Source organism: Ranitomeya variabilis, chromosome 2 (genome assembly GCF_051348905.1).
Source record: "Ranitomeya variabilis isolate aRanVar5 chromosome 2, aRanVar5.hap1, whole genome shotgun sequence".
Taxonomy (NCBI): Eukaryota; Metazoa; Chordata; class Amphibia; order Anura; family Dendrobatidae; genus Ranitomeya; species Ranitomeya variabilis.
This window is the reverse complement of record NC_135233.1, coordinates 642,515,355-642,538,069: the sequence shown is the minus strand read 5'-3', so window position 1 is coordinate 642,538,069 and position 22,715 is coordinate 642,515,355. Positions and strand designations below refer to the sequence as shown.

At 44.6% G+C, this 22,715-nt stretch overlaps 1 protein-coding gene across 1 annotated transcript in view; it reads left to right on the top strand.

The window, feature by feature from the left end:
• Nucleotides 1-22,715, top strand: part of ARID4B (AT-rich interaction domain 4B) — a 367,662-nt gene that overhangs the window by 265,075 nt on the left and 79,872 nt on the right. Inside the window, exons 9-15 of the mRNA XM_077289130.1 lie at nt 3,826-3,905; nt 3,991-4,064; nt 9,930-10,072; nt 11,552-11,624; nt 14,121-14,215; nt 18,551-18,648; nt 20,284-20,503. Coding sequence (XP_077145245.1) covers nt 3,826-3,905; nt 3,991-4,064; nt 9,930-10,072; nt 11,552-11,624; nt 14,121-14,215; nt 18,551-18,648; nt 20,284-20,503 — 783 coding nt within the window. The remainder of the gene's footprint in view (nt 1-3,825; nt 3,906-3,990; nt 4,065-9,929; nt 10,073-11,551; nt 11,625-14,120; nt 14,216-18,550; nt 18,649-20,283; nt 20,504-22,715) is intronic.

Sequence of the window (22,715 nt, the reverse complement as noted above, 5' to 3'; positions counted from 1 at the left end):
TTTTATGGGCCGGCCAAACTGTTATGGTTACCCCAATGACCATGGGAAAAAAATACAAAACGGACTAGCTCTCGGGTGATGGAAACTAAGGTCGACCGTGACCTGAACCTGACCCAACACTTACAGTAGCCGGGGGATGTACCTACGATGCCCTAGACACCACGCGCCAGCCGGAGATCTAACTACCCCTATAAGAGGAATATACAGGCCTGCCTTACCTCCAGTGAGGAACCCCAAAAGATGATAGTAGGCCCCCACAGATATTGACGGTGAGTTCAGAGGAAATGACATACGTAGGATGAACAGCAGATTTAGCACAGTGAGGTCCGTTTACTAGATAGCAGAAGGACAGGAAAGAGTTACTTCACGGTCGACCTAAAAATCACTATTCAAAAACACCATCCAGAAATTACTTTAAACTCCAGTGACAACTCATGCCACTGGAGTAGTAATTTTCTGTCCACAAGAGCTTCCAGCACTGAAGAGTCACATTGCAGATAGCTGGACAAAAATAGCAAAACAAGAAACAAAATTCAACTTAGCTGAACTGGGACTTGAGGCAGGTGAATGCAACAGAATGCTACTAGCACATTGTTGGCCGGCATGTGACTAACAGCCAAGCAGCCTTAAATAGGAAACTCCCCTAGAGGGTGGCGACAGGTAATCAGAGATGGAGGAAGGCACATAAGAGACACTACCATAACAGACCACCGGGGGAGCCCACAAACCGAATTCACAACACATACTGTGTGCTCAGATCCAGCCAAATGCAGCCAAACTGACTGGTCGTCATTTCATACTACAGATGGACAGTGACCCAAAACATAAAGCCAAAGTAACCCAGGAGTTTATTAAAGCAAAGAAGTGGAATATTCTTGAATTGCCAAGTCAGTCACCTGATCTCAACCCAATTGAGCATGCATTTCACTTGTTAAAGACTAAACTTCAGACAGAAGGGCCCATAAACAAACAGCAACTGAAAACCACCACAGTGAAGGCCTGGCAGAGCATCAAAAAGGAGGAAACACAGCACCTGGTGATGTTCACGAGTTTAAGACTTCAGGCAGTCATTGCCAGCAAAGGGTTTTCAACCAAGTACTAGAAATGAACATTTTATTTAAAATTATTTAATCTGTCCAATTACTTTTGGTCCCTTTAAAAACAGGGTGGCACATGTTAAGGAGCTGAAACTCCTAAACCATTCATCCAATTTTAATGTGGATACCCTCAAATGAAAGCTGAAAGTCTGAACTTCAACTGCATCTGAATTGTTTTGTTTAAAATTCATTGTGGTAATGTCTATAACCAAAACTAGAAAAATGCTGTCTCTGTCCAAATATATATGGACCTAACTGTATATCCAATGATCAGGGTCACATTAAGCAGAATGTGATCAGTGCCGATTTATATGATATATGCAACCCATTCTAGTGATGCTCATACCGTGTACCAAAACATATATAAATATGAGAATGAATGATTATATAAATACTATACAGATATAGGAATGTGAATAGATAAAAACATGAATGATATTCACAGTGAATACTGTGCACCCTAAAACATCAGGGTCGGTATTGGTAGGCAAAGCAAGTATAGATAATAATCAGGTACAACCACACAACTGAAACGAAAATTGTATAAAGGAGGTACTTAAATCAATTAAATCAAATCAAACCTAGGCTGTAGGCAAATAACGTAGAGAGTAGGAGGAGGCGGCGGCATATCGGGTAGTAACTACAGAAAACATGCGTAGGACTGACTCTCATTTAGTCCTAATGGTACTATACAATTGATATTATGTATCCATGTACACTCTTTCTGCAGCAATAACCTGTCAAAATCGCCACCCCTCGGATTTGGTATATAGACTTCTAAGATACTGAATGAAATCTCATTCAAATTGCCCTGATGTATCTCATTCATGTGTTTAGCAATCGGAGTGTCGCGCCTATGTCTGATGTCGCCTACGTGCTCGCCCACTCTCCTCCTAAACTCCCTCTTAGTTTTGCCCACGTAGTTCATAGGACAATTACAGGTGGCGATGTATACCAGGCCCATCGTTTTGCAATTGGAAAAATCACGAAGATAGTATTTCTTGCCAGTGGACGCACTAGTTACATATTTACATGGTTTCATATATCTGCAATTCACACAATTACCGCATTTGAAAAAACCACAGGTTTTTCTGTCCAACCATGTCCCCTCAGGTACTGGCCTTTTAAAGTGACTATGCACTAAGTTATCTTTCAAAGGCCGTCCTTTTCTGTATGTTATCTGGGGTCTATGTCCAATCATGTGAGCCAGGTCTGGGTCAGCTGTTAAAACATCCCAGTGTTTTTCCAGAATTTTGATCACTCTTACGTTCTGACAATCATAGGTGCCAATAATTCTGGTGATATCCATATCCATCATGTGTCTCTTAATTTGAGACTGTAGTAGCACGCCCCTATCCTGCGAGAGGGCATGGTTAAATGCTGACTCAACTATACCCCTAGGATAACCCTTTTCCCTGAACCGTTTTTTCATGTCTCCTGATTGTCCTATAAAGGTACTAGTATCCGAACAGTTTCTTCTCAGCCTTAAGAACTGACCTTTCGGGATACCTCGTTTGAGAGCTTGCGGGTGGTGGCTCTCCCATCTTAACAGACTATTACTACTCGTAGGCTTACGGAATATCTGTGTTCTGGTGTGCATGGCCCCCTCATCCCTACCATGGTATGCATGGCTCCCTCATCCCTATCCAGGTATGCATGGCCCCCTCTTCCCTATCCAGGTATGCATGGCCCCCTCTTCCCTATCCTGGTATGCATACTCCCCTCATCCCTACCCTGGTATGCATGGCCCCCCTCACCCTTACCCTGGTATGCATGCCCCCCTGATCCCTACCCTGGTATGCATGGCCCTCTCTTCCCTACCCTGTTATGCATGGCCCCCTCATCCCTGTCCTGGTATGCATGGCCTCCTCATCCTTATCCTGGTATGCACAGCCCCCATCAGAAAAACATAAAAAAAACCCAGAAACCATTATGCTTACCTTCCTGCGCTCCCTCGCAGCGTCTTGTTCCGATGTCAGCAGCTGATTTATGCTTGTAAGCAGCGCATGGCAGGGATGTCATGTGCTGCTTACAAGCAGGGGACAGCTGCCACAATACTCACTGCTCCCCATTCCTGGACTATGTGCGTGGAGAGCAGTGAATATTCATTGCTCTTTAATAACGGGCACAATGTAAGCTGCAGCAGCGTTCATGTGTGCAGCTACTAAAGGGAATGAATATTCACTGCATTCCACACCACAGTGAATATTCATTCCCTTAAGTAGCGGGCACACGCGAACGAACGGTAGCTGCATGAAGCCGGCTGCTGCGGTAACCGTGTCCACTATTAAATAGAAATTGATTTTCACGGCCTTCCACACCCATAGGCGTAGATTGCAGTGAATATTCATTTCTCTTTTGCTGACGGCTCTTGCCTCCTGTGACCCGTTGCTCCGCCGCTGCTGCTCCCCCATCTCCCCATCCACAGTATGTACATCCGGACTGTAAGACACATGTCCTATTTTTCTCCACATTTTTGGAAGACAAATTTTGTCTCAAAAATACTGTACTGACCCTGTGAGCCAGAGTTTGACATATGTGCCTAGTGACTCCCAATACGGAACATGTTGGACAGAGGGTGAGGGCTCTTGGGTTCCTAGAGGAGTAAAAGCATTAGTGATTCTAGTGTTGAGTTATGAGTAGATAAAATATATTGAAAACAAATTTACTTTTCTTCATTTATTCCAAAACTGAAATAATGTTTTTTTTTTTTTTTTTCATGTAATAGGTAGTATCACCAGACTGCCGTGATGATGTAGTTGTTAAAAAAGATTTTATTCTAGTGCGGTCTTTTAAAGATGGCAAATTGTAAGTATGTTTTTACCATACGCTATCATATCCTTTATAGCTGATGGATCATGTGCAGATTCTAACACCTTTTTCATTTTAACAGCTTGTCTGTTGTTAAGTCTAATATCCATGACATTGGCGATATCTCAGTTAAAAATGACAGTACACTGCAGCCAGGTAAGAGGAGTTTGGACTTGATTACATCAGAATATTTGTGTAGTGTGGAGGAACAGGTGGTCTTGGGCCACTATCCTACTTAGGCCGGAGACACACTGGTGCGAGAGACGGCCGAGTCTCGCTGGTTAAAAGCAAGCTGTGGCACCTGCATTCCGGAGCGTGCAGCTCCATGTATTGCTATGGAGCCGCACGCTCCGCTCCGGAGTGCAGGTGCCACAGCTTGCTTTTAACCAGCGAGACTCGGCCGTCTCTCGCACCAGTGTGTCTCCGGCCTTAGACTGCTTTCACACATCAGGTTTTTGCCGTCAGGCTGAATCCAGCGAATTTTGAAAAAAACGGATTCGGCGAATGTTGCCACTGGATCCGTTTTTTCTCATAGACTTTTATTGGGCTCACGTTTCGTCCGTCTTTAGCCGGATCCGACGAAAATTGTTTGTCCGGCGTCTGTAAAAAACTTACAAAGTTAAGTTTTTTGTCTGCGGCGAAAAACCGGACACCGCCGGTGCTTCCGGCTTTTTGCTAGAATGGAAGCCTATGAGCACCGGATTCCGTTTTTTTTTTTGTTTTTTTTTTACTGCGCATGCTCAGATTTTTTTAGGATCCAATTAGCTGCATCAGCTAGTCGGATCCGTCGAAAAAACTGATCCGTCGCATCAGTTTTTCACAATCTGCGATGGATCCATTTTTTTCAACATTCGCCAGATTGTGCCTGAAAGGCAAAAACCTGATGTGTGAAAGCAGCCTTAGGCTACTTTCAGACATAGCGCATTTTTGAGCGCTATTTTGCGGGCGCTTTTCAAAAATGCGCAATGTCATTTTCGTCTGCCGGCAAAGTGAATGAGAAATTCACTTTGCCGTTCAGACACACCGCAAAAAAACGCGGCGCTTTTGTCTGCAAACACGCCGGCGTAAAAAGAATTGACATGTCAATTCTTTACGCAGCGGCGTGTCTGCGTATCCCCATAGGGCCCCATCTTACCGTCCACACACAGCGCCTTTGTCCTGGGTGTCGGCGTCTTTGTACGGAGGGGTTGACACCCAGGACCGGACGTGACGTCGGACAGGAAGAGGGAAGCCCCCGCCCCCCAGAGAAGCAGCATGGAGTCCAACAGAATGAGCATAAACGTGGGGCTGCTGATCGATTTGGTATGTGTGTGTGTGTGTGTGTGTGTGTGTGTGTGTGTGTGTGTGTCTGTGTGTATGTCTGTGTGTATGTCTGTGTGTGTGTGTGTGTGTGTGTGTGTGTGTGTGTGTGTGTCCCCATGCGACGCTAGTGCCACCATTGTGCTAAGTCGCCGTATGGGACTACTACTCCCATCCGGTATTAGGATGGGAGAGTTGTCCCTGTGTCCGGCGACTTAGCACAATTGTAAAGTTACACAAAACACCTACACACAATACACATACATGACACACAGTACATACAACACATAACATAGAGTATATACTCACCAACAGCACACTTGTAGGCGAAGCCCTCGATCCTCCAGGAAAAAATCCAAAAATAATAAACCAAATTCATACTCCCTGTCCGCAGAATCCATAAAACGAGTGTCCCACGCCGATCCCCTGCTCTCCGGCGATACACTGCCAGGAGCGAAGCTCCTAGCAGTGTATCGCGTACTGTTCCGGAGTTCAATGACTCCGGCGTCTCGGTTAACAGCAGTACAGCTGCGTTGAACTTTCCCACGCAGCACTGCCGTTAAGCGAGAGTGCCGGGGTCAATGACCGCCGGTAAACTCGCTCGCGCATGCGCAGTGACACACCGACAGGAACTATGGCTCCTGTCAGTGTGTTGCTGCAGCCGTGGAGAGCAGACATATCTCTGGATGTGTCTGTTCTCCATGGAAAATCTTGATACGTGGCACTTAAATATGTGGCAATTAAATACGTGACACGTGGCACTTATACGTGATACATGTCACTTAAATACGTGGCACTGAAATACGTGATACGTGGCACTTTGATACGTGGCACGTGTCACTTAAATACGTGGCACTGAAATATGTGGCACGTGGCACTTTGATACGTGGCACTTTGATACGTGGCACGTGGCACTTTGATACGTGGCACGTGGCACTGAAATATGTGGCACGTGGCACTTTGATACGTGGCACTTTGATACGTGGCACGTGGCACTGAAATACGTGATACGTGGCACTGAAATACGTGATACGTGGCACTTAAATACGTGGCACGTGGCACTGAAATACGTGGCACTGAAATATGTGGCACTGAAATACGTGGCACTTAGGGAACCTGTCAGGCAAATCTACCCCCCTATCCTAACACTATACCTGTCCCTCCAGTGTGTATTGTATTCTGAGTCATAAAGACAGGAAATGACCTCAATGACTCTTTTTTTTTTCCCCTTTTTTTTTTTTTTCAAACAAACTTTATTTTCAGTACACAATGCTGAAAAAAACGCAGCTGCAAAAAACGCAGCAAAAAACGCAGTGTGTGAAAGCAGCTGCGTTTTTTGCCTGCGTAAAAAAACGCAGGTCTGCAGCAGCAAAATACGCGCGCGTAAAAATACGCAGCAAATATGCTGTGTGTGAGGCCGGGGTCACACATGCGTGTTTTACGTACGTAAGAGCGCAAAAACTACGTACGTAAAACTCGCATTACATACGGCACAATGCTTCTCAATGGGGCTGCTCCTATTAGCCGTATATTACGGTTCAGTATTATACGGCTTTCTACGGCCGTACAAAATCGCAGCATGCTGCGTTTGTCAGCGTATTGCGCAAATAATACGCCAATGAAAGTCTATGGGGGCGAGAAAAATACGGATTCCACACGGACCTGCAGTGTGACTTGCGAGAAATACGCAGCGGTGTTATTGAAAAGTCGGTAATTCAATTGCCGGCTTTTCATTTCTCCTGCACAAACCCGACAGGATATGAGACATGGTTTACATACAGTAAACCATCTCATATCCCCTTTTTTTTGCATATTCCACACTACTAATGTTAGTAGTGTGTATGTGCAAAATTTGTGCACTGTAGCTGCTAAAATAAAGGGTTAAATGGCGGAAAAAATTGGCGTGGGCTCCCGCGCAATTTTCTCCGCCAGAATGGTAAAGCCAGTGACTGAGGGCAGATATTAATAGCCAGGAGAGGGTCCATGGTTATTGGCCCCCCTGTGGCTACAAACATCTGCCCCCAGCCACCCCAGAAAAGGCACATCTGGAAGATGCGCCTATTCTGGCACTTGGCCACTCTCTTCCCACTCCCGTGTAGCGGTGGGATATGGGGTAATGAAGGGTTAATGCCACCTTGCTATTGTAAGGTGACATTAAGCCAGATTAATAAGGGAGAGGCGTCAATTATGACACCTATCCATTATTAATCCAATTGTAGGAAAGGGTTAAAAAACACTCACACACGATTAAAAAGGATTTTAATGAAATAAACACAGCGGTTGTTGTAATAATTTATTGTTCTCGCAATCCATTTGCAAACCCTCGCTTGGCAAAATAATAAACGCACAATATACATACCTTCTGATGTCAGATAATTTCCCACGATGTAATCCATCTGAAGGGGTTAACTAATATTACAGGCAGGAGCCCTGCTAATGCAGCTGTGCTCCGTGTCTGTAATCCCCCGGCGAATGAATGAAATGTAGGTCATTGACCTACATTTCCTTCAGTCGCGGTGATGCGCCCCCTGGTGGATGTCCTCATATGACCTGGAGCGTGGGAAAAAGTTCCCAGGCTGCAGTTCATGAGAACATCCACCAGAGGGCGCCTCACCGCGACTCAATGTAAGTACAGATCCAGCTTTCCTTTCAGCACCCGGGGATTACAGGCACGAGCACACAGCTGCATTTGCAGGGCTCCTGCCTGTAATATTAGTTAACCCCTTCAGATGGATTACTTCGTGGGACGTGATCTGACATCAGAAGGTATGTATCTTGTGCGTTTATTATTTTGCCAAGCGAGGGCCTGGAAATGGATTGCGAGAACAATAAATTATTACAACAACCGCTGTGTTTATTTCATTAAAATCCTTTTTAATCTTGTGTGTGTGTTTTTTAACCCTTTCCTACAATTGGATTAATAATGGATAGGTGTCATAATTGACGCCTCTCCATTATTAATCTGGCTTAATGTCACCTTACAATAGCAAGGTGGCATTAACCCTTCATTACCCCATATCCCACCGCTACAGGGAGTGGGAAGAGAGTGGCCAAGTGCCAGAATAGGCGCATCTTCCAGATGTGCCTTTTCTGGGGTGGCTGGGGGCAGATGTTTTTAGCCAGGGGGGGGCCAATAACCATGGACCCTCTCCTGGCTATTAATATCTGCCCTCAGTCACTGGCTTTACCACTCTGGCGGAGAAAATTGTGCGGGAGCCCACGCCAATTTTTTCCGCCATTTAACCCTTTATTTCAGCAGCTACAGCGCTGAAATTTTGCACATACACACACTACTAACATTAGAAGTGTGGAATATGCAAAAAAAAAGGGGATATGAGATGGTTTACTGTATGTAAACCATGTCTCATATCCTGTCGGGTTTGTGCAGGAGAAATGAAAAGCCGGCAATTGAATTACCGACTTTTCACAGATATCGCGCTGAATGAAATCTAAATACAGAATATATATATATGTGTCTCAATGACATATATATATATATACTGTATATATGTTTTCCCTAACATTTGAGCACATAAATCCATTAGATGTCGGTTTTGCAAGCCTGCGCGAAAATCTCGCAGTACGGATGCCATACGGATTACATACGGAGGATGCCATGCGCAAAATACGCTGACACACCCTGACTACGGATCAATATTTTGGGAACATTTCTCCGTATTACGGCCGTAGTACGGACGTATAATACGTGGCGTATTGTCTTACGCCATGTGTGACTCCAGCCTGAAAGTAGCCTTACTCCGTCTCCTCAGCAGCTATTCTCTGATCCTGTCATACAAAAGAATTGGAGCACAGTAGCATGTCACTCGACTCACGCTCAGAGCAGGAGCCGAGTGACATTAGCATATCACATCCGATGCCATACACTGGTATGATTCCAGCCTAAGGCCGGGGTCACACTTGCGAGTGTGATGCGAAGAACTTGCAGGAGTCTCTGGCATCAATACCCGGCACTGCCGCCGGCACTCGGGACTGGAGTGTGAGTCTGCATGTATTTCAACAGCTGACATGTGCGCGCAATGGGCGTGAGTGGAATCGCGATCCGCCCGCGCCCATTAACTAGTTAAATGCCACTGTCAAACTCTGACAGCAGCATTTAACAAGCGTTCCCCACCACGCTGCCGGAGGTGCTCACACCGGTGACCTCCGTCACGTGATCGGGGGTCATCAGTGCGTTGCCATCACAACCAGAGGTCTCCTTGAGACCTCTATGGTTGTTGATGGCAGATTGCTATGAGCGCCACCCTGTGGTCGGCGCTCATAGCCATCCTGCAATTCTGCTGCATAGAGGTGATCTGTGCATCACCTCTATGTAGCAGAGGCGATCAAGTAGTGCATGCTTCTAGACTATCATGGAGGCTATTGAAGCATGCCAAAATTTAAAAAAGTATTTCAAAATATAAAAGTTCAAATCACCCCCCTTTTGCCCCAATCAAAATAAAACAATAAAATAAAAAATCAAACCTACAAATGTTTGGTATCGCCACGTTCAGAATCGCCCGATCTATCAATAAAAAAAAGGATTAAGCTGATCGCTAAACGGCGTAACGAGAAAAAAATCAAAACGTCAAAATTACGTTTTTTTGGTCGCCGCGACCTTGCATTAAAATGCAATAACGGGCGATCAAAAGAATGTTTTTTTGTCATCCAGTGAAAGTTTTTACTACCTATTCAGAGTTATAAATTGGTGTTTATATCGTTAAGCTTTAGACTATGCCATGGAATTCATAAGAAATAAAACAATACCCCCTAACTGGAAGGCTGAGGTTAAAGAGGAAAGCTCAGGTAGCGAAACTGAAGAGGATGAGACCAAAGATGATGAAGCTGACAACATCATTGAACAGGAGGCAAGTGTTTGTACATTTCATACTGTTTTGAATAGGTCTTTCTCCCAGATGTTGGCATTGGTATTTGCCAAGAGTAACCAATTCACTCATTGCTATGTACATTTAAAGTGATTTTTCAGTAAGATAAACAATCTTGTATTTGCCTGTTTCTTTTTAGTGTATAGAGACTCCACTTCCTAAAATGCAAAGTCTCGGAGCAAGCTATGTGTGAATTGGGCATTAGACAACAATTCAGGCTATAACTGGTGAATAGATATGTATTAACATAGTTACTTAGCTTATTATGTAGATCGAACAAAATGGCAGACCTTTCTACAGAATGCCATACATGTACGCCACAGTGAGAAAGGAGCATGGAGCGGGCTGAGAATTGCACACTCTCCATACAGGTGAGATGCCAGTTGTAATGCATCTGCCTGTAACGCCAGCAACTGGTGCAAGCTTCAGTCGCTTTTGTTGACTGATAGCTGCTGTCAGTCTCTTAACAAGAAAATAATGGCAAAATTGTAGGGTTTTTTTACGATTTTTCACATTTTTCACATTTTTCATCTCACAGCTCATCCAGCAAAAAAAAAAAAAAAGCCTTCATACGGCTGTAAAAAGAAAAAGTCTGTCTCTATGATAAGGCACATGATTGTGCATTGGGCGGCCTGTGGTCAGGTCTTATCTTAGTATCTGGCTTAAGGTACCGTCACACTCAGCGACGCTGCGGCGATATAGACAACGATCCGACCTAAACTAGATCGCTGGAGCGTCGCTGTTTAGGTCGCTGTAGATATGCCAAACACAGCAAATCCAGAACGATGCAGGAGCGATCCAGTGACGTAACGGCGACTCACTTCTCATTCTCGCTGGTTGTTAGCTCCATGTCAAACAGCCGGAGTGTACCGACTGGCTAGAAGTAGACGCTGCGACGTCCCCTATGCTCGTTGCTGGCGTCGTTGCTTTTGATGTCAAACATGACGATACACGCCAACCTGGCGACGAAATAAAGTTCTGGACTTCTAGCTCCGACCAGCGATATCACAGCGGGATCCAGATCGCTGCTGCGTGTCAAACACAACAAGATCGCTATCCAGGACGCTGCAACGTCACGGATTGTTGTCGTTCTCGTTGTAAAGTTGCTCAGTGTGACGGTACCTTTAGAGCCGGAAGATAAGACTCTGCGTACAGTCCTGTCCCGGAGCACAATCACAGGTACGGGCATATCAGAAGCTGAAAACTTCTAACACTGATTACACAAGAATCACAAGACGGATTTCTTCACCCTAGGTATCATTTTAATCAGTGTAACAGCACCAACTTGACAGTGTATGTAGTTTACTTAGCAAAATCCTGCTGACAGATTCCCTTTAAACTGGTCAGCACTGATCATGTGAATACAACAAATGTTGTAATGATAAATTGTATACATTGCTGTGGAATATGTTGCTGCTATATAGCAAGAAATATTTTTAAATATATGTATATTTATGATAGGATGAAGTGGAGCCATTTCCTGATGAAAATGAGAACTTTTTACAGCAACTTTATAAATTTATGGAAGACAGAGGTGAGAATGTTATGCAGTCTTTGGTGTTTGTGCAGGAGGCCATGCTTGGATTATATGATATGAACTACATGAAACAGTATAAAAACAATGTAATTGTAAAACCCAAGGACCATCAATCCCATCATTAGGTAATGTCTTTATCTTATTAGAACTGACGTAATACATTTGTAGAATAATCTTTGCCTTCCCAGATACAGATACTTACAGTATTTAGTATGGTTGAAAAAAGACATGTTCATTAAAGAGGTTGTCCACTACCATAAGATGGAGCAGCTCCGCAATCGAGCAGTTCCGGACGGCAGCCACCTCTACAGTTAACAGCTGATCTTCGGGGGTGCCAGGTGCCGGTCCCTGACCAATCAGACATTGATGACCTATCCTTAGGGAAAAAGTAATGGACAACCTTGTGGGGGAAGGGAAAGAGTAAATATTAGAACATTGGGGTGTACTTAGCAATATTGTTTCATTCTTAGTACCAACTTATAAAGAGGATTAAAATGTGACAAATTTATCACAATGATGATATATCTGGCTTGTCTTCAAGCTATCTTGTCTAAGTTTACACCAACTGTATGTTTGCTTGCTTTGTGCCAGAAATTTAAAGGGGTTGTCCGGTCTAAAACTATAAGTCTGCAGTCACTCTATGTGACTGCAGACTTGTGAATCCTCACATTGTGCACACTGCACTGTGAGAGTCCTCCGGTGTAAGCAGCGGGAACGGTGGTCACCTGACTACAAGTATGCGATATGCATGCACCTAACCACAATCCAACTAGACTGTTTCTAGCAATATGCTTACATAGAGCGAAGCCGCACCCATATTGTCGGAATGTGGCCGGGAGTATGCATGGAGCATACTTTTAATCATGTGACCGGCATTCCCATCGCTGTCGTCAGAATCCTCGCAGTGTGTGAGATGTGAAGATTCACCAGTATGCAGTCACATAGAGGAAAAAGGAAACTACAAGGTTTTTTTGACAAATCTCTTGCCGTGTACCGTATTTTCCGGCGTATAAGACGACTTTTTAACCCCTAAAAATTGTCCCAAAAGTCGGGGGTCGTCTTATACGCCAGGTACGGCATGTGCAGGGAGCGATCCTGGATGTTCCCAGGGTCTGAAGGAGAGGAAACTCTCCTTCAGGCCCTGGGATCCATATTCATGTAAAAAATAAAGAATAAAAAAAAAAAAAAATGTATATACTCACCCCTCCGAGAAGCCTGGCTGTCACCGCTGCAAGCGTCTGCCTCCGTTCCTAAGAATTGCAGAGCGTGAAGGACCTTCGATGACGTCATGGTCAGGTGACCGGTCACATGAGCGGTCACGGACCAATCACAGGACTGCGACGTCATCGAGGGTCCTTCATGCTCTGCAATTCTTAGGAACGGAGGCAGATGCTTGCAGCAGTGACAGCCAGGCTTCTCGGAGGGGTGAGTATATACATATTTTTTATTTTTATTCTTTATTTTTAACATGAATATGGATCCCAGGGCCTGAAGGAGAGTCTCCTCTCCTTCAGACCCTGGGAACCACACGCCGTATAAGATGACTGGGCGTATAAGATGACCCCCGTCTTATACAGCGAGTATATCCCAAATTCCATATTTTATATGGAAAAGTTGGGGGTCGTCTTATACGCCCAGTCGTCTTATACACCAGAAAATACGGTACTAATTTATGCTTAGCTTTGTATATGCACAACCACCTCAACCTTATCTGTCCCCTACTTAAGAATGGATGGAACACTCAGGTACAAAGTATGTCTCTCGTATTTCGTCCCCTTAGATTTTATTTGTTGAGTTTGATCCATAAAACAGATAGAAAAGTAGGTGCTCTGAGTCTCATGAACCAGAGGCACGGATCTGTTTTTATAAATGATGTGTGTATGGATCAATTAAACTATAGGTCGTTGTCCTGTCCAAGAAGATAGAGAACACTAGCATGTGCCACATAGATATGTCAATGGAGCCGAATTGTAAGTGGTAACCAGGCGGAGGTCAGGACGGGAAGCTGACAGTATCACAAGCCAGGTAGATACCACAATAAATTCATAGCAAATGATGCTATTTCTATAACTCAACTCGCTTTGGTGGGAGTTACAGAAACATCGTAGCACACCCTTCCATGTCTGGCTGCCACAGAGATGGGAATACATCTTCAAACATTTTTAGATGGGGTTAGTTTGCTTTCTTTAGCAAACCACATTAACTGATTTAATTTCCATTTTGCAGATAATATTAAAGTTTTTATAATTTTCAAAAACTAAAGTTAAGTGTGTATTTTTTCTTTTATTGCTCTTTTTAACAGAAGGCATAGGCCATGTGCTTAGTGTGCTGGGCTGAGCAGTAGGTTTAAACTAAAAAGAGCTCCGTGATATGGGTATGTGTATGGGTCATTCAGAGAGCCATGTCGGCAGCAGCACTCCTCTAATCAGTGATGCCAAGCAGGATTAAACAGCTTTCTGACAGGAATGTACATTTTCCTTCATTTTTTTCCAGGAACCCCCATTAACAAGAGACCTGTGCTAGGGTACCGGAACTTGAATCTTTTCAAATTATTCCGTCTTGTTCATAAACTTGGAGGATTTAGTAATGTAAGTAGTTATCAGTCTGAGTTTTGTACTGTATATTATATATGTGAATATTTTGTGAAAAATTGTATTTTTCTTTCATAACATAGCTGTGTTTTAAGGCTAGGTGCCCACATTGCAGAAATGCTGTGGAAATGTCTGCAGCATTTCTGCAACACCCTGCCGCGGGTAAAACACATGCGGAATTCGCATGTGTTTTCCCGCAAAAACACAAGCGTTTTTAGCTTGCAGAATGCTTGCGTTTTCCAAGCGATTTGAAGCATCGCTTGGAAAAGTGATTGACAGGTTGGTCACACTTGTCAAGCATAGTGCTTGACAAATGTGACCAACTTTTTACTATTGATGCTGCCTATGCAGCATCAATAGTAAAAGATAGAATGTTAAAAAAAAATAAAAAATATGGTTATTCTGACCTTCCGACGGCCCCTGATCTCCTCAGCGGCGCTCCCGGGAACGTTCCGTTCCCAGGGATGCTTTGCCCAAAGGACCTTTGTGACGTCACGGTCGCGTGACCGCGACGTCATCCCAGGTGATTCGCGCAATGCATCCCTGGGAACAGAAGCCGCCGCGTGCACCGCTGAGGGGCGGTAGGACTCCGGGGCCCATCGGAAGGTAAGTATATCCATATTTTTAATTTTAATTCTTTTTTTTTTTTTTTTTTACAGAAATATGGTTCCCACGTGCCTGGAGGAGAGTCTTCTCTCCTCCAGACCCGGGTACCAGCCGCACATGAAGCGCTTACTTTACGCATGGTGGGCATAGCCACATGCGTAAATTGAGCGTTTCAATGCAATCCTATGGCTGCGGAATCGCCGCGATTCTGCAGAAATAATGAACATGCTGCGAATTTTACCGCTATGCGATTCTGCAGCGGAAAAACACAGCAACTGCGGAATCCCATAGGATTGCATGGGAATGCGGTTTTAAAGTGTTTTTATGCGTTTCCGCTGCTGCAAAAAACGCGGCAGCAGCGCATAAAAAACGCAACGTGGGCACACAGCCTTAAAGTTAATTTGTTAAAATCATATTAAACTTTCTCTGTCGCTTCATTGGGAGACATAGGAAACCATGGCTGTATGCTGCTGCCACTATGAGGCTGACACTAGGCAGAAAAAAGGGCTAACTCCTCCCCAGCAGGCTACACCCACCAACTGGCAGAGAACTAACCAGTTTTCGCTTAGTGTCCAAGTATGCAGACACGAGTCTGACCTGGCTCTACCATCTTGTTTTGTTTTAGTAATGTGTTCCCCTTTTTTCTTTCAGATACAGCTTGTAGTTTCAGGTATCGGGGTGTATCTTCTCAGCTTGATTTCCCACCTAAGAGACAGAGAGAATAGTGTGGTGCCGTCCACAACGTACCCTCTCTAGTCTGACAGGCAGGAGAACCCTAGCTTCCCATGACTTCCAGCGTGTCTTGTGGCGAACGGTCCTGCCTTTCTTCCCCTGCACTCTCGAAGCGGGCCAGGAGGAAGATGGTTGTCACTCCCCAGTTACTCCCCCCTCATCCAGGGTCGAAACCGTTCTTTTGCACCGTCTGGTATTGTGATGCTGCGGGAAGGAAGACGTATCCATTCCAGCTACCCCCTCTCTGTCTCACCCAGGAGCTCCTGATGCCTTCTTCAGGCCTGTAAAGAAGGAGTCGGTTCCTCATCTCGATGCAGGTTCCCTGCCTTCTACAGTCCCTCTTGTGACGGGGCTCCACAGAACAGGCACCTCCAGCTGGATAGCACCACAGGTTTTTCCCAGCCTCGGCTTACTCCCATTCTCCTGCTAAATACACTCCTTGTTTCATCTTAGCCACTCAGAGCCTTTTTTGTACCCCTTTTTTGTCCAGTCCTAGCGTTTTATACTGCCTTTTCAGCACGGGCTTAGTTCGCCTCCTCCCTCTCTAGCCGGAGCTATTACTCATGTGACCTCCTTCACAACCCTAGTCGCAGCTTCCAGCAACTATGGCACAGTCCAGTCAGCTCCTGGCACAGCTCCAGCCGGTGACTCACACGCAATCTTCCTTCAGCATCCAGATCTCCTGCGCACAGCGGTCGTCACACAGGAGAAGGTAGACCCTTACCTGCCTGTCCAGTCTTCAGGCTCAGCCCCCCATTGCTCCCCTTCCAACCTCCCACCCTTGTACCAGCAATCCCTAGGTCTAACCTTAGGCCGCCCTTACTATTCCCTTCCCTGCAAGGTTAGGATAACCTTAGGCCCCTCCACTTTACTATTCCTTTCCCTGCAAGGTCAGGATATGGTATGAACATGGCCTGAGGTCGCTATAGGTCCAGAAGTGAACTCCCGGCCACACCCCTATAGTGTTCAAAACCACAGGTTTTGTGGGACATCTCATTCCAAAACCATACAGTTTGTAGGACATCTCATTCCAAAAGCATAGAGTTTGTTGGACATCTCATTCCAAAATCATAGCATTTGTGGGGCATCTCTTTCCAAAACCATAGAGTTTGTGGGACATCTCGGTCCGAAACCATACAGTTTGTGGGACATCTCATTCCAAGACCATTTCTGTTATTATGAAATTAATCTACTACTAGACTGCCCACAGGTCAGCAGGAGGCTCCTCATCGACCACAGCAACCACAAACACGCAAGTCTCTCGGGAGCTCCCTGCCACCAAGGTTGAAAGCAGTATTCCAAGTGGTAGCCGCTTTATTTCATCTGTAACTAACCTAACCAAGGTACCCCCAGTCCTTGGTAGTTGTCCCATCTCCGCCTCTGCTGCTCTGATCATTTCCCAAGATGTATCAGATGCATGCTTCTATGCAGATCACGTAGAGATCCAGGAAACGGATGCACTCCAGCTCCACGTCTGGATCCCCCGTGCTTCCTACATCAGGATTACTTCCTTGTCTCGCTTCTCTTTCCCAGAGATAGCTCCAAGGTCAGACCTATCAACCCTGCCTGAAGAAAAGCACGGTACTTCTGAATCTGAAGGTGAACAAGTAGGATCCTGACCCATTAATGATATGAGATACTTGGCACTCATTAAATATATTCAACAGGAATATTTTATTAAATGTGGAATATCCAGAAAAGAAAAAGAAGTTTTGGTCAACAAGACCTTCATCAATCGTCTGGATCATGAGAAACTGCATGCGGCAGCACTGAAGGGAAGTATGCTGCATCCACCACAAACCCTATGTTTTCATTTTCCAATAAAGAAGAAAAATTTTAAAGGACGGTGAGTGCATTTTTTTCCTTCATTTCTTTCCCTTAATACAACAATGCAGCCACCTTCCTTTCACATAAGTCAGGTTACGCCACGGTCCTTTTTTCCTCCTTCTAGTTTTTCCTTGTTCACGTTTTTCATTCGGTAAAGCTTAGATTCCGGTCTGTTTTCACTGTTCTTTAAAGGGCCAGGCACCCTTTATATTCCTTTACAGAAGATCTTGGCCCCCTGTGCCATAGAAAGGGCCTCCTTCCTTCCGTCCTAGGTGGTTCTTATATCCTCTTCCAAGGGAACTTGGCCTTTTGTCCAACGATGAATGAGGGATCCTACACCCAGTTCCATCCCTCTTCTCTGGGGTGGTTACTCTCTTTCCTTCTTTAGGTACTTTGTACTTCTTTACTCTCATTCTCACATTTCCAGGACCAAACGACTCAAACTTTCAGAGTCCTTTTTTGGAGATTTCTGAAGGGGGTCCCACCACTTCATAGACCTTCTTTGTCCTGTGTCCCAGTCTTTTTTCTTATCATAGGAGCTTATCGAGTGAAGAAAAGGTCCAATCCTGCTTAGGCTCTCTGGCTCTCTCTTCGTGACAGCGGGAGCTTCATGGGCTGTTTGTCTTTGAACTTCCTAGGCTACTTCCTGATTTTTGGTCCTCACCTTCTTCCAGCCCTATACAGTTCAGCAAACCCTAGACCGGAAAGGTCCTGCTTGCAGCAGAAGAACCGGTTTTATTTTTTTTTGCGCAACTGTTTCTTCCCATCCTAGGGACTGCTTTAGGCTTTCCCTTGGTTTCCTGTATCCCCCAATGAAGTGATAGAGAAAGGAAGATTTTGGATGCTTACCGTAAAATCTCTTTCTTATAGCCTTCATTGGGGGACACAGCACCTGCAGTTGTTAGTGCCACATTGGTTCAATTTAGGGTAATCTCCTTTCCTACTGCTCTCTCACAAACTGGTTAGTTCTCTGCCAGTTCTTGGGTGTAGCCTGCTGGGGAGGAGTTAGCCTTTTTTCTGCCTAATGTCAGCTTCCAAGTGGTAGCAGCATACAGCCATGGTTTTCTGTGTCCCCCAATGAAGGCTCCGAGAAAAAGATTTTACGGTAAGTACCCCAAATCTTCCTTTCATGAAGTCTTACTTGTGTTTTGTCCCTTGCATTTAAAGATTGAAAGTGGAGCAGTTTGGAAACAAGTTTATCAAGACCTAGGAATTCCTGTTCTGAATTCAGCCGCTGGCTATAATGTGAAGTGTGCTTACAAAAAGTAAGTGTAAGGACGTGTTACATTGTACAAAATGCTCACCACCGACTATGCATTGGGTATATAGTTTTCATTTCTGGTGATAATACTGTAAAACGTGTAGACAATTGGATTATATGTGAAAATAATGAAGCCACAAATACTATTAAAAGAAGGAAAACAAATATTTACATTGCAAGTGTTTGTTGTCATAGAGACTCACATAAAGTTATTGTAATAATAGGGAAAATAAGCCTGTAGGGCATTGTCAAAGAATCTAAATTCACCATAGCTATCAGTACGGTGTGTACTAGGGTTGAGCAAAACGGATCGGACATTTTCAAAAGTCGCCGACTTTCAGCAAAGTCGGGTTTCATGAAACCCGACCCGATCCCACTGTGGGATCGGCCATGCGGTCGGCGATCTTGGCGCCAAAGTCGCGTTTCATATGACGCTTTCCCCGCCATTTTTTCAGCCAATGAAGGAGTGTGGGCAGCGTGATGACATAGGTTCCGGCTTGCTTTGTGCGGCGTCACAGGGGGTAAAGCCGCCATCTTAACATTTGGGATATAGCGATTTGCACATGTAACACAATCTTGGGAGGGAGGGAGAGAGAGAGAGAGAACACACCACTCGATATTGGCCACTTATTGCTTCTCTCAGATAGTAGCAGCAGCATTAAATGGTTGACCAGCTGCTGTTAGAAGCAGATGCTGTCTGTGTAACACAGTTGCTACCTGTGTATGGAGCTGGCCCAGCTCCTGAGCCCACTCCATACACCTCACACAACATGCGCAGTACATGTACGGTGAATGTTGGGAAGAGGTAAAATACAGATTTATATATTCCCTGATATATTTTTAGACATACAACACATATCTAGACAAATACTCATTAGAAGGAATGGAGTCAACACAGAACTTATTGTCAGGGTAGACATTGTAACTTCTCCCCATCTGATTCAGCGAAGGTTGAGAATAGCCGGTCAAATCTGGGGAAATTTAGAATTTTAAAAATTGTTAATTTTTCTAATTATTTTGCAAATTTCAAATATTTTCCTAATTAAACATATTGATCTAAATGTACCATAACATAACCCCAAATGAGTCTTGGAAAAACTATGTCAGGTTATTTGCAGACATTTCTGCACCAAAAATATGTTTCTTACCAGGAAAAACACTGATTAATGCATGTGTTTTTATGCATTTTTATTCATTTTTAATGGGTGAAAAATGCTGCAAAAACACTGAAAGAACTCACATGCTGCAGCCTTGAATCTGCAATGAAAAAATAAGGAACCTGCGTATGAGATTTCACATTCCTCATTCTTTTAGCTGGTACAGTTAATTGCTGCATTTTTGCCGCAAAAATGCATTGTGTGAACATACCCTTAGAATTGCTGGAATTTGCAAAAGTGCTCCAAAGTTATTATCACATAAAGTCTGTCAGGAACATAAAAACTGGCTTTGATTTAAAACTCAGCGTAGGAAGTCCTACTGCTTGTAAGTGCAACCAACAGGATTGTTAAGGGTATGAATGTAAGAATGTTTACAAAGCTCCAGATCAAGTAATGCTCTTTGAGATATTTCTTCTTCCTGGCTAGTAGTTTGAAACCAGATTTCTTTTTAGTTATGTGCTAATTTGTTGTTTTTTTTCCAGATATCTCTATGGTTTTGAAGAGTACTGTACTTCCACTAATATTTTATTCCACATGGACCTGCCAATAAAAATTGCAAAAGCAAATAAAGACCATGCGATGGAAAGCGAGCTTCCACAGAACCAGGAAGCCGAAAATCTAGGAAATCTGAAGGAAGAGTTTGGTGAAAACAAAGATGTTTGCGATAATACTGATAAAGTGTCATCAGAGGAAAAGGAAATTGTAAGTCATGTGATAATAACCTATGTGATTTCACCAGTCGCTTAAAAATTTATGTAGTATAGTATTTTAGGCATCAGTGCAAGTGGAATATTTTGGTGCAATCATTTTAATTTTATTCTTCTTTGGACAATCTGTCAAAAAAAGTTAAAGGTCCAAGGAAGAACTGTAGGAGAGATCATCGCAAAATCAGGTCTTATGTGAGAAATATAGCGAGCTTTACGCTCAGAAGATCCGTAGAATCAGCATATAGAGTAATATCAGCTGCAACAGATCCACGGGTCAGCTAGTGACCATTAGACATCAATAGGTAAGAAGGAGTTTGTGGATTGTCTCAGCGCTGCCGACAGGATTTAAGACATATCCCAGCGTAGTAAAATGATGGTTTATTTCGATGCGTTTCAAAGTACAGTTACTTCTTCTTCAGGAAAAACACGTGTATTAACATGTATATACCCTGTTTCCCCGAAAATAAGACACCGTTTTATATTAATTTTTGCTCCGAAAGTTTCACCATGTCTTTTTTTTCTCAAGAAAAAGAATTGACAAATTTTTTTTTAACAAAAAAATTAACATTTATTAACATACCAGCGTATGCTGAACAGTAGTCATCACAAAACAGTGGAATCAAATAAACTGTGAATCGTATATAAAGAATTTCTTGTTACTACTCTATAATTACGGTATTTCCATGTACAACATGTAAAACAACGAACAATGGTTCATTTACTGATCTCAATATTTAATAACACAAAACAAGATTTATTCAATGACAACCATGTCATCATCTTCTGGAACATCATCATAACAATCCAAACTCTAAAGTTCCTGTGGAATTTCTTGTGATTCCATTTGTTTCAGAATCATTGGCCCATATCTCTCATGTCTAGCAATAGCACTGTCCTTAAAGGGAAGGTGCCATCAAAAAATTTTTTTTCCAGCGATTGAAAAAATGTAAAGAATTAATGTTTACATTTTCTTTAAAAAATATTATCATTTGTTTATAATTTAGTAAAATATGAAAAATAATTTCTCGTTCGCCTCATTGGGGGACACAGACCGTGGGTGTTATGCTGCTTGCCACTAGGAGGACACTAAGTGATACAAAGAAAGTTAGCTCCTCCCCTGCAGTATACACCCTCCTGCTGGCCCTCAGCTAACCAGTTCTTGCTTAGTGTCTGTAGGAGGCACTTGGGTCTGTTTTCAGACCCCAACTTTCTTATTTTAATTTTAATTTTTCTGTGAATTTTTATTTTTTATTCAACGGAGTGAAGGGGGCGACGGATCCCTTTTATAGGGCCCGCTCTCCCCCGAACCAGCAACAGGCGAGCACGGCGAGTATACCTCCCCGTCCCTCTCCTGCGACGCTGGAGCACGCCAATTTTTACTGGGGCGACGGGTTTCCATCTTTGGTCCCGATCTCCCTTCCCCCTGCAAGACGGCGAGTACTTGGAGCCTGCTCTAATGTTCATCTCCGGGGGCCCGACATACAAGGCCCACATCACATGGCGTTGCACAAAAGGGATTACAGAAGAGGATGACAGGATGGATGGAGCGCGCAGGGACAGGGGGACCTGCATTACCGGACTGTGAGTACATCAGGAGTTCCCCTCCTGCGCTCCGGATCGCTTTGCGGCCGCGCCGCCGCACACCGCTGGGCAGGCCAGAAATTTAGTCCCCGGTTTTTCAGCCGGAGTAGGCCGCAGTGGCCTCTATGGGGCAGGCGCCGGCGGTACTTGCGGCAGAGTCCCTGGGGAGAGGCGCCGGCGGTTGGGGAACTGCGGCGGTTAGCGTCGCTCCGTTGCGGCCGCCGCGCATCGCCAGGCAGGCCGGAAATTTAGTCCCCGGCTTTTCAGCTGGAGTAGGCCGCAGTGGGCAGATCCCTCCCACGGCCGTAACCCCGCCCCCTATATCGGCGCTTCTCGTCTGGGACGAGAGTCACCCTGCAGTTCTCGGGGGCCATTCTTCCTCACGCTGCCTGCGTGGAAGATGCGGTCCTGGGGGTGCCAGTGGCCGGTACGCCAGCGGCAATCATTCGGCGCGCGGCCCGCCGACGCGCTCCACCGGCAGGCTCCATAAATTTAGTCCCCGGCTTTTTCAGCCGGACTAGGCCGCAGTTGAAATCCCCTTCAGGGGCGAAGGTGCCTTCACGGTCCCGATGGGCTGAACTTCGTGGATGTACAGAAGCCCCTCTCCATGGTCCGGGCAGCCCCCA